This window comes from Plectropomus leopardus, chromosome 2, assembly GCF_026936395.1.
Source record: "Plectropomus leopardus strain MGB_pleo_1.0 chromosome 2, ASM2693639v1, whole genome shotgun sequence".
Classification (NCBI taxonomy): domain Eukaryota; kingdom Metazoa; phylum Chordata; class Actinopteri; order Perciformes; family Serranidae; genus Plectropomus; species Plectropomus leopardus.
In genome coordinates this window covers 36,143,030-36,160,249 of record NC_142177.1, presented here as the reverse complement: position 1 = coordinate 36,160,249, position 17,220 = coordinate 36,143,030, and the positions used below count along the sequence as shown (strand labels likewise).

At 41.7% G+C, this 17,220-nt stretch overlaps 1 protein-coding gene across 1 annotated transcript; it reads left to right on the top strand.

Annotated features, from left to right (window-relative positions):
* The first annotated feature begins 3,271 nt into the window (after positions 1-3,271).
* ccdc71 (coiled-coil domain containing 71) lies at positions 3,272-16,462 on the top strand. Its single transcript, XM_042509824.2, has 2 exons — positions 3,272-3,429; positions 11,960-16,462. Exon 2 carries the CDS (start codon positions 11,970-11,972, stop codon positions 13,026-13,028), a length of 1,059 nt encoding a protein of 352 aa, XP_042365758.1. The 5' UTR covers positions 3,272-3,429; positions 11,960-11,969; the 3' UTR covers positions 13,029-16,462.
* Positions 16,463-17,220: the final 758 nt, after the last annotated feature.

Here is a 17,220-nt window from a genome sequence, read left to right as displayed (position 1 = left end):
TCCTTGCCCTATCTTAAAGGCTGAGCCTAGCCATTCTGTGGAGAAAATTAATTTCATTACACAGAGCTGATCAGCATAGGTGAGGGTTGGGATGTAGCTGGAACAGTAAATCGAAAGCTTTTCCTTCTGACTCAGCTCCTTCCTCACCACAACAGTCCGACGCAGCACCAACATCACTGTGGAACCACGCCAAATCGCCTATCCATCTCATGCTCCATTTTATTCTCACTCATGAGCAAGACCATAAGATACCTGCTTGGAGCAGTAACTCTCCCCCAACCCTAAAAGGGCAATCCAGCTCCTGGTAGGGTCTCCCGGGGCAAAGTGGGCCCAGGGGAGGGGCCAGACTAAGAGTAGAATCTCCAAGGGGGGGGATTGGGTGCATTGTGTGCTGGGCTGCATGCAGGGGACCCAAGAGTGCTGACCCCTGGAACCACAGGAGGCCATCAGGCTAGGTTGAGGGGGTCTCTAGAAGCAGCAGACAAGAAGGTTGATCTAAAGGGCTGAACTGCAGTAATTGCCAAAGCAAAAGTCCAGTTGTAGTTCGGAGAGGCTATGGAGCAGGACTTTCGGTTGGCCTAAAAGAGGTTTTGGCTCACTGTTAGATGCCTCAGGAAGGAAAAGCAGGGCTTGTTCCTCATGGAAGGAAAACTGCTGTCCTGGACTGGGGGCTATGTTGAAGGATGTAAGGAACACTTTGAGGAACTCCTTGACCCGGCCATCATGCCCTCTATGGAGGAGGCAGAGTCCGAAGACTGGGCAGGACACTTGTCTATGTCCCTGGCAGAGGTCGCTGAGGTTGTCAAAAATCGCCTCTGCTGAAAGGCACCAGGTGTGGATGCGATTCGCCCTAAGAGGAGTATCTCCAAGTCTGATGCCATTGATTTCTGCCTGAAAATTTCTCTTGTTTGCTCCCTGCAACTGTCTCAGTAGCAGCAGAAGCCTGCCACGGCCAGCATGTGCTATGTAGTAAAATCCTTGATGGAGGCAGTGAAGGCCCCTTGGCATCTTTACCTTATAATGTGTCCTAGCTGGTTCTCAGCCCCTCTACAGCATCCTATCACCCAGACGCAAACTGTCAAGCATCAACCAGGGCCATTTTTGGATCCAGGGCACATGCCAGACTTCTTCCATGTGGGTCAGCACTGCAAAGTCACTCTTGAGTTTCAGCCTGATATCAGTGTCTTCCTCTGGTTTGTGCCTCCACACCACAGCATCCATTGTTGTAAATCCACAGCATGCTGCCAGCCCCTCTGGCAACAAAATGAACAATTAAACCATAGACTGTATAAATGATGGACGTAGCTACCATGACATCACCCTGTGGTTTATGGATAACCATTTTGAAGCCTCAAGTTCGGCATTTTGACCGTCTCCATCCTGGATATCCGGAGCCAGAATGGACCATACTTTGACTCGAGGAGCTGTGGAGGAGGGAGGGGCAGATCTGACTCACAGACTCTTGGGAAGCCTTGCAGACAGTCTGTCTCTCAAGTGGCCATGCCCTGAATATGCATACTTTAAGCCTTGGTAAAATGTTAATGGGTAAGTTATTTTTTTAAAAAAAACCCTCTTTACAGTTCTCATTGATGGTAAACTTAGCTAAAGAAACCAAAACCATTTTTTCTACCAGGCTGTAAACATGTTTATTTCTGCTGTGAAGTTGGGCATTTTAACACGGGGTCTATGGGGATTTACTCTTTTTGGAGCCAGCCTCAAATGGCCATTAGAGGAACTGCAGTTCTTGACACTTCCACATTGGTGTAATCTTTCAGCCTCAGAGGTTGTGGCTTCAGTTAAACATGTATTGTGGGGTAGTTTAAAAGTCCTTTGTATGGTATTTAGGGGAAGGCACTCAAAACTATGTTTTCATTAGTTTATCATCACCCAAAAATAAATCAATAAGAAGCAGTTCCCAGAACGTGAAGCCACAACATCTCGATTACTCCATGGTGGTTGCAATATAGATCATAAACCCTGCCCCCTCTATGTTAGTGGATAGAACAAGGACAAAACTAAAAACTCATTTTAATTAGTTATTTGATGCTATAAATGGGGATTTGAGGATATGATTGACAGCTGTGTGTTCCAGTCGGTGTGCTCGCGATCAATGGTGCTGCAACTGGTCAGATGGGTATATGGCTGGGACCTTGATACTGTGCTGTAGCTACCAGAGGTAGAGGTAGAGGTAGCTACTGCACAGACTCTGGCTCCAAAATACATCACCAGAGCAAGATGGCAGCGGCCATTTCTGGAATATTCGCCTTCATTTTCTACGGCAAGGGTAAGTTGAGACATGTCCATCTTTTATACACTGTATTCCCATTTTAGGATGTTTCTAGGATTTTAAGACATTTCTAGGTTTTAGGGACATTAGTAGCTAAGGAAGAACTTCTGTCTGAAATTTTAGGATGTTTCTAGGATTTAAGGACACTATTCTCTGATTTTAGGATGTTTCTGGCATTTTAGGACATTTCTAGGATTTAAGGACATTTCTTGGATTTTAGAATTTTGCTAGAATTTTAGGACATTTCTGGGATTTTAGGACATTTCTAGGATTTTAGGGTGTTTCTTGCATTTTAGGATGTTTGTATGATTTTAGTATGTTTCTAAGATTTTAGGACAATTTTAGGATTTAAGGACATTTCTAGGATTTAAGGACATTAGAAACTTAGCTAGGATCAACAGCACTTTATTTGATAAACGAGCCGTATTTTGATGCTGTTTTATGCACTCTGGCAACTTATCTCTAAAACTATTTTTTAAAAAAAACAGTTCCAGTCACTTTATTTTAATTTTGAAAAAGAAAATAGTGGCACCACATTTAATCCGAGTATCACTGGTCTTGTGGATTAAAAAGTGTGTTTGCCTCTGAAATGTCATGGAATGAAAGTACACAGCATAGCAACATAGAAATACTCCGAGTACAAGCACCTAAAATTGTAGTATGGTACTTGAGAAAATCTGATTTAATTAACAACATTAACAACATTTAAGGTCAGAGAAATGGTCAGCTGATTGCTGATGCAAAGAATTGTAGTCACGAATAGTCACAAACACAAAAATAGGCAAGCCCCGCCCTGCTATGACGTCACGCCCCGTGTCTTTGTCAGAGTCCTTGTTAACTTTAAAGATACCAGAAGTGGTGTGCAAGGAAAGCCTCTGTCTTACTAATTTTAAATTTCTTCTAGATCTTGTTTCAGAAAAGATTTTTCTCAGTTGAACCCAAGATTGTTTTTGAGTCACTTTTTGCCCGTTCCCCACCCCCACCCCTCGGCGGGGTTAACAGAGCCCGCCCCCTCTCCTCTCTCCCCGGCTGCCTCCGCCTCTTGCCTGGTCTGTCATCCACACCGCTGTTGTTGCAGCCATTTTACCGTGCAGCGTCGGCACAGCGGCGACCGGAGGATGCCGAAACAGCGCCGTTGAAAGGTAATTCCGCTTTTTTGTTGAGCATTTTCATTCACGTCGGTAACTTCCACGTTTCCGACTCAGCAAAACACGTCCGATAATGTCGGGTGAGCGGAGGGCCAGGCCGGTCTGAGGGGCTGAGGGAGCCTCCACAACTAGCTGCTTAGACAGAGGAAAGATTGCTGGGAGAGTGTTTGGCGAGCAAGGCTTGTCGCTGGCAGTTCACAAGTCCGTGTGAAAAATGGCGACGTCTTTCATCAAACCACTGAAAGTTGTAAAAGGAGCTCCTGTGTGACGGCGACATAATGTTTATCCGGCTACAGCGTTAGTGTTATTGAGATCAGTGTTCTTCATATTGTGCTTTTGGCGCGTTCGATAGGGGGGCGCTCGAGAGCTACAAAGCGACGTAGGTTTGCGCACGTTTTGTAGCTAAACAATAATTGAACAGTCTATTGTTTATCCACTTGTAAAAAGCTGTTTAGATGTATTTTTTGGAAAATGTCAGTGACAGAAATAAAGGTTTCTTTGTTCTTATCAACCAAGTAGCCTAAACACATTCTGTTTATGTTTTTTGTCAGGCTGGCGTCCAGATATTTGAATCTACCCTCTCCACCAAGTTAACTTATTTGTCTGGTATTTAAAAACCACCACCACAGCGAGACCTAAGGGCTCGTTTATGCTTAACGTGGATGGTCAGAGCCTTCTAGCCATTTTCTGCGTTCTTAGTCTGTAATTGTGCAAATTTTCAGAGAGTTTATAGACAAAACGGAGCAGTACCATGACAGATCTTGGAAGTAGCATAACACAGGATAAGACAGCACACAATGAAGAATTTTAAATAATGGCAGAATGGAACAAATCAGGAAATTTGTGATAATATATAGTGAAATTTATGAAAAGAATTGTTGGTTGCCTGGCTAAACCAATCCAATGAGCATCACAGTCGGTCTAAGGGCACACTTACGCCCAACATTACACACAGAGTCAGATGTATCCGTCTTTACAAACCCTGTGTACATTTCGTTTTATTTCAGAACTTTTCTGAAAGTTTACAGATACAGACGAAACAGAGCATTCATCCCAGAGATTGGGGAGGCAGTGAAATGTAGTTTAAGCGAGATACGACTGCAAGAGACAATGACAAAATGTAAAAATCGACAGAACCAAATGAATTTGTAGTAAATGACCATACAAAGTTATGCACAGTTAAAATATTGGAAAAAAAAGGTCAGTGTGTATATTATCGTTGCACAGACCTCCACCGTCTACAACACTGCTTCCATTTAAAGGTACAATATTACAACCTCCTCCACGTCTTCTTGTTTGTTGTTGTGTGAAACTTTTGACTCCGCCCTATAGTGCCATCTATTGGCCGTTATGCCAACAGAAAGGTTGCAAGGATTTATGATGGCAGTGACGGTTAGAATGTTTGAAACAGATGGTCTATTTTTGTACGTAAAGAAATGACCCGTAAGGGCGTAGTTAAGTTTAACGTTACATATGGAGATGGGCAGCACCCTGTTTGCACGTGTGTTCATTTCTTCCGTATTTGTCCATGTGTTTGGAGAGTTTACAGAGCAATAGTGCCAGATATCACGGAGGCAGTGTAGCGTAGTCCAGGCAAGATATGACCATTGGAGACGATAAAGAAATTTGGTGGAATGGAACAAATTTTGGATTGTTTCAGATGATAAGCTCTGTGGTTAACAGGTGTTAATGATACTAACACATTTTGTTCAGCAAGACAATCTTCACAAATGAACAGCATTTTTTTTATCTTTAAAGTGTAATATGCAGTCGCCAAAGGTATAAAGTTTTTGTAATGTTACGCTAGAAAGACCAAGCTGCAGCTATTAGGGCTGAAAAGTGACGTCAACACTTAGGTGACTAAAACCGCAGTTTTTTGAATAGCCACTTGAGGCTGGCTCCAGTAGTGAGTTGATCTACATAGACCCCCATGTTAAAATGCCCAACTTTACAGCAGAAATAAACATGTTTATCAAGCCTGGTATAAAAACATGTTTGGTTGGTATAGCCAATCTCAACAAACATGACAGCTTTACAAGGCAAAAAAATTTCACCTGCCAAGGTGAAATGCTGAAGTCAAGGCTTAAACGAGAGTCCACATACCTATGAGTGACATCATGGTCATTGTAACAGTTTATTCTTTTATGCATGGCTTAATGGAGCCACCATAACCAGGCTGTCAAGTTTTGTTTGTTGTGATGATTTTCTGTTGTCTCATTTAACCAATTGTTAGCAACACTTGCAACCATTACTCTTGTGTTCTGTAGAGTTTCAATTACAGAATAAACGTTTCACTGTGATCTTCCTTAAACGTTGCTCTGAAACACACCCTGAGGCTGATTGACTTAGACCATGTTTTTTATTGGCACTTAAACCCAAGGAGACCAAGCGCGGATTAAACCGGTGTGTTGCTCTGAAGTGATTGCCCCTTCCTAATTTCATAATCGGGTCAAAATTCTGCTATGTTGGTTGCGATTTGGCATGCAGTTTCAGGTGGTTATGGCACCTCGTTTAATTGTTTGAAAGATCAGGGATCTGGCCTGCAGACCATCGGATATATTTCTACCATATCAAAAATGTTGTCTTTCTTGCAGTTTGAGCAGTTCTGCGATCCAAATTTTCATCATGGCTGCTGTAAAAAGTTACGAGTAAGCTTGCTTTAATATTATTGGGAAGGATGCACTAATTTATTGACCATACATTGTAATCGGCCGATATTAGCCTTGTTGACTAACATTCACTTATCTGCAAATAAGTTGACATTCACCGACGGCAGTGGCTGATGTTCGATTGTGTTACAACGGCAGCTTTGTGGGCTAAAATTAGGGCTCCAGAATAACACCAGTCTAACTAGGGATAATAGAAAATGTGTTTGGGTCAATTAATATTAACTGTTGTCTTATAATTAAGATAAAAATACGAATCAAGAAGAGTCGCTCAAGAACATCACTAGAGATGAAGAAAGTCATTTGCAAAGAGTTTGTTTTCTGTCAGACAGCACTACCAACAAACTCGACTCGATACCAGAATCAGACTGAACAAGAGCTCTTGATGCACCAGTATACTGTTTGGAGACTCTGAGCAGTCTCCTCTTCTTAAAAAATCCACCTGAACCCGATTCTACCGGTGTCTTGTCCAAACTTGTAGGACTTGTAGTTGTAGGACTTTTCAGTGCAGACAAGCTTGGGTTTGTCTGCCTTCGGTAGATCTAGGACTTCCTACGGAGTATTTTTTAAAAACCAAATTTAGCAAAATCTGATTGCATTATTGCATAAGCCACTTCCAAATGATTACTTAAGGTGGATACATAAACAGCAATAAGTCCAGACATGTCTAAATGATTTCATTAAGCATTAAGGAACATAAAAATGAATACAATAGCAAAAAACCATCTCTATCGACAATCCGCTTTTGTATTAGTTTTCCATGTTTGCCAGATGACATATTTTCATTTGCTGCTGATTTTGTCAGATTCTTTGAATCTTTTGATGGTATTATTGGTTGTTGATGGTGAAATTCCTAAATTCCTTGCAGTTCTGCATTAAGAAACATTGTTTAATGACGTGATGATTTGCACACAGTTTTTCACAAACTGGTATGCCTGGCACGGCCCTTACTTGACTGTTTTTAAGAATTCCTTTTTCGCACCCAATCGTGAAACTAGCACCTGGTACCAATAACCTGTTTATCTGTGGAATCTTCCAAACTTTTTTTGAGCACTGCTCAACTTTCCCAGTCTTTTCTGTGACCCTGTCCCAACTTTTTGGGGAATGTTTTGAAGGCAAAGACTGACACTCATTGGTTTGTGGACTCCCGTTTTGAAATCTAGAGTTCAGCATTTTGGCTATTGCTTTTATTGTTTTTTTGGAACCAGAAGTGACCATACTTGGGATAGAGGCAGCCTGTCACTCAAAGCAGCTAGCCATTAATTATATGTAAGTTAAAGCCTCAGTAAAATATAAATGGACATGCTTTATTAAAATGTAACCCTTGCACAGTTATCATAAATGTTGAAATTAACTATGGAAACCAGAATCATTTTTTGTACCAGGCTGTAAACTTATTTATTTCTGTCGTAAAGTTTGGAAATTTGGAAGTCTGTGGGGTTTACTCGCTTCTGGATGTAGCCTCAAGTTGCCCTTCAAAGAACTGTAGTTTTTGATGCTTGTGTTGGCCTTATTTTGGTTGCTACTTGGTTGCAGGTTTAAAAATCAGAACAAATGTATAATTACAAAAAACAATAAAGATTATCAGTTTGAACGTTAAATATCTTGCCTCTGTACTCTATTCTGTTCAATACAGGTCGACAAGGATTTGCAAATCATTGCACTTTTGGTTTTTAATTTTTTTTACACAGCATCTTAACTTTTTTGTAATCAGGGTTGTATTTTCACTGCTTTAGGGGGAGTGGTAGATCAGCACCTCCAGTGCTCTGTAAGGGCTGTTTTTGACAATGGAGTTTCATGACTTTGAGATAATGGCTTCAGTTTCCCATCAGTAAGGGCTGCCCTACTACAAGGTAAAATTATAAAAATATTCCAAATGTAAAGTACACTTAGATGGGCCCTATAAACTAACCTATTGAGTTAGCTGCTGCTCAGCATCGTTTCATTTTGTTTGTGATTCAGTCTATAGCGACTTGTCTGTATCAGCCTGTAATTGTTCACACATACAGTGGTGATGGTACACAGCAGTAATACAACTGACACTCTCACTAAATTTTGGCTGCTTTGAACAGAGCTGCTCTCCATTGTGTGTGTTGTACCTAGCATTACCACAGTTTCCTGTTCCCTGCACTGCAGAACAGCGACTACTTCAGAAGAGTTAAATTCTTTAAGAGAAAGTCAGCTTGTTGTTACCATCAACACAACTGTTTTGTTACCGCTTCCTGTTTAATTTTCAGAGGGATTGTAGATGCATTATTCCATAATAGTAACGTTTTCCTCTTTCAGAACCGGTCATGTTAACCAACATTAACAGCAGAGATGAACAGTTACTAAATGTGAAGCGATGTGGAAATGTCAGATTTCCATGCAAGAAGAAAAAGTGTGCATCCTGGTAATAGTTAAAAAATGCTAGTACGCTGAGGAACGTTTCTCCTGCTGGGCTCCTGATAGCGCGATCGACCGCTGATGGTGGAAGAGGTGACATCAGCGCGTGGTGCAGAAGTAAAATAACTGACTTTGGTGCATTCTGCACTGGAGCTGAGAGCGCTGCGCAGCGTTTAGAAATGTGACATTGCTCTGAATAGTGCTGCAGAGATTTTCAACTAATATTTTTATGCCTCTGTTCCAGTGTTAGTCTTGGCTGAAGGCATTATATTTTTAGGTTGTCCGTCCATCCGTCCTATTCTCACAAAACAATACCCCGATAACACTATGAGGGAATGTCTTCAAATTTGGAACAAATGTCCACATGGACTCAACAGTGAACTGATTTGTTGGTGTGACCTTGTCTGTCTCATTCTTGCGAAGGTGATATCTCAAGAACAGCCTGAGGGATTTTTTTTTCCTCAAGTTTGGCGCAAACGTTCACTGGGAATCAAGAATGAACTGATAAGATTTTTATGGTCAAAGGTCACTGTGTCCTTGCATCTGTCTCATTCTCATAAACAGGATATCTCAAAAACACTGTGAGGAAATATCTTCAAATTTCCTTTTTGTTTTACATTTACCCTGACTCAGCGATAAATGAATATGATTTTGATGGCCAAATGTCAAGGTCAGTGTAACCCTGCATTGGTCTCATTTTTGAAAACGTGTTATCTCTACAACACCTTTAGGGTGTTACCTGGGCTGGATGAGAATGGTCTCCCGTGACAGCGACGTAGTACAGACTGAAACATAAATAAATAACATGAGCATATTTAATTTATTTAATAAAAACATGGTGTAGACCTGTTCTATATGAAAAGTGAGCTTAGAGGACTTTGGCTCTTTATATAAAATAAAATAAAATTGATTTGAATTTCAGGGGGCGCACAGGGGTCTTGTTTTTAAAGTCTTTCTTGCACGACATGTTTTAATGATGATTGAATCTTTAAGCGCTTAAAAATGTATATACATTTCAAACTGATTTTGTGATTGCGCATATTCTGTTTCCTCAGTTGGAGAAAAAAAATATGGAGCAGAACCTAAGCAGATTAGAGATAACGCTTGTTAATACCAGGTGTGATCAGATGTAATTATCCAGATACAGTTCACATGTAAACACCAGGAGGGCAGGAGGACTGAAGGACTGCAGCTTTCAGATGAACTGATGTGAACCTGCTGTCTGTCTGCAGGCTTGCAGTCTTCCTGTTTGTCTGGCAGCTGCGTGGACCGTGTGTTGCTGCGTCTGATTAATGGACCTAATAGTGTGCATGTTCAACTGCAGCGTTGCCAGAGATCTCCGTGGCATGCTCCATTTCTGCAGGCTACGATGTCTTTTGCACCATTTAAACTTCAAAATGAATAAATTTAATACACAGTTTTAGGGAGTTTTCCACAGAGCAGCTAGCTGATAAGATACCATCTCATTCCTTGTCTTGCAGTTTTGATGAAAGGTGAACAGAACACGGCTCGTAATATTATATCATGTGTGAAGTGGAAAATTACCAACAGTGACCAGAGTGACGCTGTGATCATGTAGCTGCAGACTTTATCTTCACTACAAGTTCTCATCTGCTCCAGGTTCACCAGTATTCACCCATTGTAGGTTTTTCTGCTCAGTGCTGTGGATCACTATCTGGTCTTAAACCATATGAGAAGTAATTTGTTTCCTTGACCTCTGTTGAGGTCAGGGTAGTAAAAATCAAAATCACTCGCCATCTTAATATAGCAAGTTTTCACAGTAACAAAGCAAGCACCAGTTTTAAGAGTAAGGCTTCATCCACATTACTCTTTTTTAAATTTAAGACGCAGCAATATTGCTACATTTCAGCCTGGCATCCTCACTCATCCGGCATTTTAGATGTCAGCTTGTCTTTTAGTCCAACATTTTGATTTAGACTGAAATATCTCGAATATTACCCTCTATCATATGTTCTGCATACATTCATGGTCCCCAGAAGATAATTTCTTCATTTCAAGTCAAATTGAGTTTTTATCTATATAGTGCCACATCATACATGGAATTTATATATGTATATTCTGCATTTTATTGTTGCTTCAATTTAATTGTCAAACATCACTTTTTTTTTTTACCAGATGCACTCCCCTTTAGCTGTGTTAAGTTTGCATCCTGTGCTCATGATTAAGACAGATCAATTCATTAACTTTGATTTTTCATTAATTTGTTGTTTGATGTAGAGTGAAAAATGTCCACCAGCCCAATGTGCTAACTTTGAATGGCTTATCCTATAAAAAAACTCAGTATTTTTTTGAATGGAACTGGTAACAGAAAGATGAATTTCCTTTTTACTTAACAACATATCCGTTCATGCTTTGTATCTGATTAATGGCCTTTGGTTTTAGGTGCTGCGAATAAAAGTGATAAATTTAATGTTTGAGAGTTGTTGGCAGTTGAAGCACCATGTAAAGTTTTTCTTCTTTTATTTCTGTTGGAAGAGGATCCCAGGTGGGGTGTGTCCTTCCCCAAAGGTCCTGGTTGCCATGGTAGCTAACGAGGCTCGTTTAGATGAAGGGTATAAAGGTGCAGAACTGGTGCTGTGCAGAGAAAAGGTCGCAGTTGTAATGAGCCAGCTGGGGTCGTTCTCTCAGCAGATGTGGGGCTTTACTGTTTCTTTATGTTCGCAGTGTTACTGTCTGCTGGCCCGGCTGTGTGAGGTGTCTGATTACACTGCTTCTGACAGTAAACTAGCCTCTCCCCGGAGCATTAATCTTGCAATTAAAAATCTCCTTCCTATGTGTTCACAGCTGCGGCAGGACACATACATTTTATATTCAGGTGACTCTTATCAATGACATCTTGCAGTGAACTCAGCTGCAGAACACGTTTCAGTTTCTGGATCACATTTAACGAGTAGTAAGGACGTGATGGGTCAAAAGGTCACAGCTCCCTGATCCAGCAGAAATTATGATTGTAGACAAATATTCATGAAAGACAGTTGAACAAATACATTGTTTGGATATGAACAGATAATGATCTCTGACCTCAGCGAATAACAGCTATCTATCTTGGGGTGGCAGCGATTGGTAAACACAAGCTAACACAGCAAAAGCGTCTAACATCCGACCCCGAGCCTTTAAACGGTTCCAACAAACTCGCAATGACACAGAGACAGTTCAAATCTGTTAAACCTGTAAATAACTTAGCAGTGTGATGCTAGTAGTTGTTGTACTTGTGCATTTGATAACACGGCGAGGAGGTGCTGAATGAAGCGATAACCTGTGTGCAGCTCTGTACTGAAAAATTTACCCATTCTAAATAGTGTGGGGGGAAAAGAAACGTGGGAGGTCGGGCACCAATTAGTCTATACTCTAATATAGTTCTTGGCTATATATAGATATCATATCGGTATGTTTTAGTTTTTTTCCTTTCTGTGATTCTGTTTAACCAATTGCTTTCCATATTTTCCCGGCAGGACTAGAGACATGGCTGACACGGCGCCAGGTCCCATGGTTCGCCGGCCATTGGCGTTTGCCAATGAAGAGCAGAGAGCGGTCCACTCCTGGTCAAGAATATCGTCAGCAGGGCACGCTGTCCTCCTGGATGCTCTAAAAATCCTCAGTCCAATGTCACAAGACCTCTCAAGCAGCGAGGAGCTGGTCACCTTCCTGCAGGAGCTGGGTGAGGAGGGCCACAAGCCCACTGTCCTGCGCAGCAAGGACGTGTACCGCTACCGCTCCTGCACAAACCAACCGCTGACTGAGGACATGCTGAAGCCACCCAACAGGAACGTCAGACCCACCGCGAAGAGGAGGGGAAGAAAGCCCAACAAGAAGAGAGAGGTGCACCCATCTTGGAACACCTCTGAGAACCCCAAGATTCAAGGGGTCCGTCCTCCAGAGCTGCTGGTGGACCATCGTGCTATCCTGTGCAGCAGGACACCCATGCGGACTGTAGAGATGTCGCAGGTGCGGCCATGCCTCAGACTGACCAACATTGCGGGCCTGTCTGGCTTCCATACGGCCAGACTCCAGATCCACACTACCTGGGACTCGTCCTCAGAGGCACCCTCTGTTGCTTTTTCACAGCAACAGCATCCTCCAACGCTTTCAGGAATACCTTTGCAGCCTTCTCAGAACGGTGGTGGGGCGTCCACCAAAGCTGTGGCCTTGTTCAGCCAGAAGAGCCTGTCCTGCCCCATCCGATTGGATGGCGCCCTCATTGGAGATTCTGCACCGGTCTTCTACGCAAATGGACGGGCGTTCCCAGAGACTCACACAGAGCTGACTAGTAATGGCTGGAGGAGCAACGGCCTCCACCGGGATGGCCGGGGCCCCAAGGAGCTGAACAGCCCGACGCGACAGAGGAACGGCTGGAAGGACAAAAAGAGTCTTAGATGGAAAGTGATAAAGGTGGATGACTCTCGCTCTGTGGCTGAGGCCCGCAGGAAAGCGCAGAAGATCCTACAGGTCAACCTGTCTCCAGTGATTCAGATCCAACCTCTCAACCATGTGCTGAGAGACTTCAGATACCAGAATAAATGACTATTTCCCCCAAACCCACACACATTGTTTGTCTTACATGGGCAAGTTAGCGTTTCCCAGCAGGCTGGGAACTTTCACAGTCTACTTCAGTTAACTTCAACCAACCATCACCGACGTTGCTGATGAATTTTGGGAAGCACCATTCACTGTGACTTTAAGGTCAAAGGAGAATTTCTGCCCTTCAACAAGGCACTGGGTGCTCACAGTTGTTAGAAGAGTATTTGAAGTATAGCGCCATTTTGTTAAAGTATTTTTTACTTAGCGCTTAAAAACTGTGCTGTCACTCTGCGGCTCCCTATTTTCCACTGGAAAGATGAAATTAGTTTTGGGACATGTCGATCCCACTGGATGATTGAATGAACTGGTGGATGAGCAGTAGGGCGGGTTTCCAAAGTCCTCAGATGAGCAGACGTGGTGGTTGGTTGGTCCCAGCAAAACAAATGAACTAAACAAAAAGGAGGGAAAAGAGAAAAGTGTTTAGTTTGTCTTCCTTTTTCTGTATTTTTGTTGTGTCTCCACTGGAAACCTGGAAGGCTTTGGGAGTGAGTACAACAGGAAATCAAACCTGCAGCTCATACAGAGATAGATTGATAGCGGGATTGTTTGTTTGAACTTCAGTCCTTCACAAAGTGTTCCTTCAGTTTAATTCATCCATACATTGAGACCATGAGAGTAGGTTTGACTGTTGGGAAGATTTGATGTCTTACAGTGAGAAAACATGAATTGGTGAAATCAACTGCATAAAATGGCAAGTATGCAAAAGGACTTGGGCCATTTTGACTTCTGAGATTAATCCTTAACTAATTCTGGGAAAACATTGAGAAGTATGGCATTAAAGAATTCTGACTTCAAGCTCAAGTTTTCTTACATTTTCTCATTTTTAAACTTGATCTCTGAAGGCTGCTTTTACAGATTTCTGATTTCTAATTTCAGGGCTTTTCCACTCAAAATTAATTAATTCCATTATGTGGCCCCGTAGTCTGGTAAGACCATCCTGATGAGGTGAGCTCAACATTCTGTTTCTCGGACTACAGACTGTATGTAAAGATGGACTAAGCGCCCCCAATTACCGCCAGTATGCTTAAGTGAAGCTAAAATACCTCGGATACAGATGCTGCCATCTTGCGGTGGTGATGCCATTGAAATCGAGGTCTGCGCAGTCGCGATATCCACTGTGGTGGAGTTCCTGCCAAAAGACCCATCCGACCAATTGCGAGCAGCCCCACTGAATGCGATTTTTTTTTGTTTTTAGTTTGGCCTATGACCATTCACTAACATTGAGGGGTCGGCTTTATGACCTATACTGCAGACAGACACCAGGGGGCGATCAAGATTGAAAAGTTACACTTTGGGGGAAGTGTCATGTTGTCCTCCTTTTATATGTAGTTGCTGGTCTGGACTCTCTACTGCCCTGAATACTTTCAGCGGATCGGAGTACTCATCTTGACAAACAAACTCCTTTAGCCACGAGTGTTGGCTACTGCGTCCCCCGACGTTAGTGCTAGCCTCTCAGATCAGCTCCTCCATTAGTGCAGTCTGGTGAAACAACAATGAACATAGATCTAAGCCAGTTCACGAATCAAGCTTTTGCCAAATCCAGGTTAAAGAATGTCAAAAATGTGTTTTCCCTAGAGAAACTGTCAGTGCATTCTCGTTTTTGTTTTATTGTTACCGACTCTTTCTTAAGTAACTTCACTTATTGCGGTGTTAACTAACCTTAGAGTCTGTGCTTTTTGCGTCGAAAGCCGCCATTACTGTTCTGCAAGCCTGCATTATGCATCAACTACAACACGGTCCCTGATTGGCTGCTTACGTTGTCAGCTACGCTGTAGATCCTAGGTTAGTCCTGACTGGATTGTAATTTCTGGAAATTGTTTGGGGTGGCAGCGATTCCAGACCGATACAGAGAACAAAACATAATGTTGAGCTCACATCATCAGGCTAGTGGCCCTTGTCCACCTCCTTAAATTTATGTTTTTTTTGTCACCAGATACAAAAACGGCCGTAAGCTTTTGGGTAAATACCATTTAAGTTTTACTTTCATCCAATACATTTCTGTATTTATCAGCAACTAACAGTTGGATTCTTGATGGTAAGACGATTGTTTGGCTGGTTTGAGAATGTTTGTGGTGACATTTGAGCTGCAGGACTGTTTTGTTTCATGACTAGTTAAATTTAAAACTGCCGCGTCAGAGCGTTTAACCTCCGATCAGAGCTCACCTGCACTCTGTTGAGTTAACGGTGAGAGTTGCCCAACAAACTCTGTAGCTTCTTAAATTCCTCCGCAGTGATCAGACAGTTGTGGCTCACAACAAAATTAAAAGAAATGCATTTTGCGTGTGCCACAGTGCTCCAATGTCATTGTCTCCTAAATAAGAAAGTCATTAATTTTCTTCCTATATCATGTAAAAAAGATGTGAAATAGTACAAAAAAAAAAGCCATAGGTGCTAACTTTGCAACGTTGGTGCTGAATTAAATGGCACAAGAATGTCGACATGTTTGTGTTTTATTAGTTTGGATTGGAGCATTTAGGAGCAGTGATTTTTTTTTTAATCTGAGGGACTGATAGCACTGCTGCCCCCTGCAGGTTGGGATGAGCATGCCAAACCGCCTTGTGTTCTTTCCAAAGGGTTTCTACTGTGAGGAGCCACCTGAATCCATTTTCATGTTATCGTCTTTAAGAAACTCCCGTGAATTCCCCTAAAGATTTTCTTAGCGATATTTGGACAAAACCACATTCCAAGAGACAAGATTTTATTTTTGACCCCAGAAACATCACTTTAACGCAATCTTAACTCATAGTCCGCTTACTAGCTTTTTTTTCCAGAGCTTTTACTGATCTCATGACCATTAAATGTGAAAGAAAGCTCTGGAAAGAGCCAGTAAGCGACCTTAATTTAATTTTGTTTTTTTTTTCTCAAACCACATTTATTTTTATTTTTTCCCTCCAAAAAATGAAATAGTATTGGAAATTTTGACTGTTTAAAACACCAGATCTTAAAGTCCAGGTTAGACACTTCCATTAGGTCAGTAAAGGATTTTTGTTTTAAAACCTTGAAAAAACTTCAATAAAACTGGATTTCCAAGCATCTGTTTCATATTTAAATGCTGTAGATGCTGTTATGGGCCACTTAGTAGAAATAGCATCAGGATTAATGTGGAAAACCAGGCTTTCAGATTTGAAGTCCGCGAATTATTCTGGAATTAGCAATCTGGTCCCCTGTTTTAACTGAGACCACATCAGTGTTTGGTGGTCGGCTTTACAGATTTCCACGTCTCTGTTCTGGTGAATTTTATGTTCTGGAAGATCTCCCCCTCCTCTTCTAGATCTTCTTTCTGTTAGTCTTGTTCTGTGTGCAACACTTGTATAATATTGTATTTCCTACATGATCTTTGAAAAAACTTTTTGTTCAATAAAACAATCTGAAAAGAATCTTTAGTTTTTTCCCCCCTTAACTACAATATTTTTCATAATCGGACTTACGCATAAACGGCATGATCATCATGATAAAGTTTGATTTCATGACCATTTGATCACATTGTTTTTATGTTCTTATATCCTGACTCACAAAGACAAAAGTCATGCGTCATGGGTTTCCATTAACCCCTTAAATTGTGCGAATATAAAATAAGCCTAATGGAAACAATTCAATATAGAAAAAAACTCCCAATGTACCACAAAAGTTTTTACGAGGTGATATTTCAGGTGATTCAGAAAAACCACAATTTGCGAAACTGCAATGGAAACTTTTTTTTTCTTCACTTTTATAGGTCACGTGATGCTATGGCTATGTGCTTGACAGCAGGAAGTGGCTCCCTTCGGCGTGATGCAGCAGGAGCTACAAGGTGTTACTGCGACTCTTCAAAAGCTGAGTGGATCATTTTGAAATTTGAATGCACAGTTCCTCCGTGAAATCGGGCACAATCACCTCCCAGAAATCCCTCAAACATGTCTGCTCCCACGTATAAGGGGCTTGCCTTTCGATTATTGCTCGTGTAACACGCCTACGTCACCTTCGATTGGAAATAATGACGGCTAGTGCGGAGGCTGTAATAGAAATTAAACCTGCTAATGTTTTGAATATTCATCGCCATAATTCTTGGAGTGAGAAGTCGCATAACATCACTCAGTGGAAACGCTGTCGTCTCACAATTGTTTTGCGGAAATACGGGAAACTTCACCTTTTGAAA

Coding starts and splice junctions, on each gene's coding strand:
- ccdc71 (XM_042509824.2), top strand. CDS start 11,970: ATGGCTGACACGGCGCCAGGTCCCATGGTTCGCCGGCCATTGGCGTTT.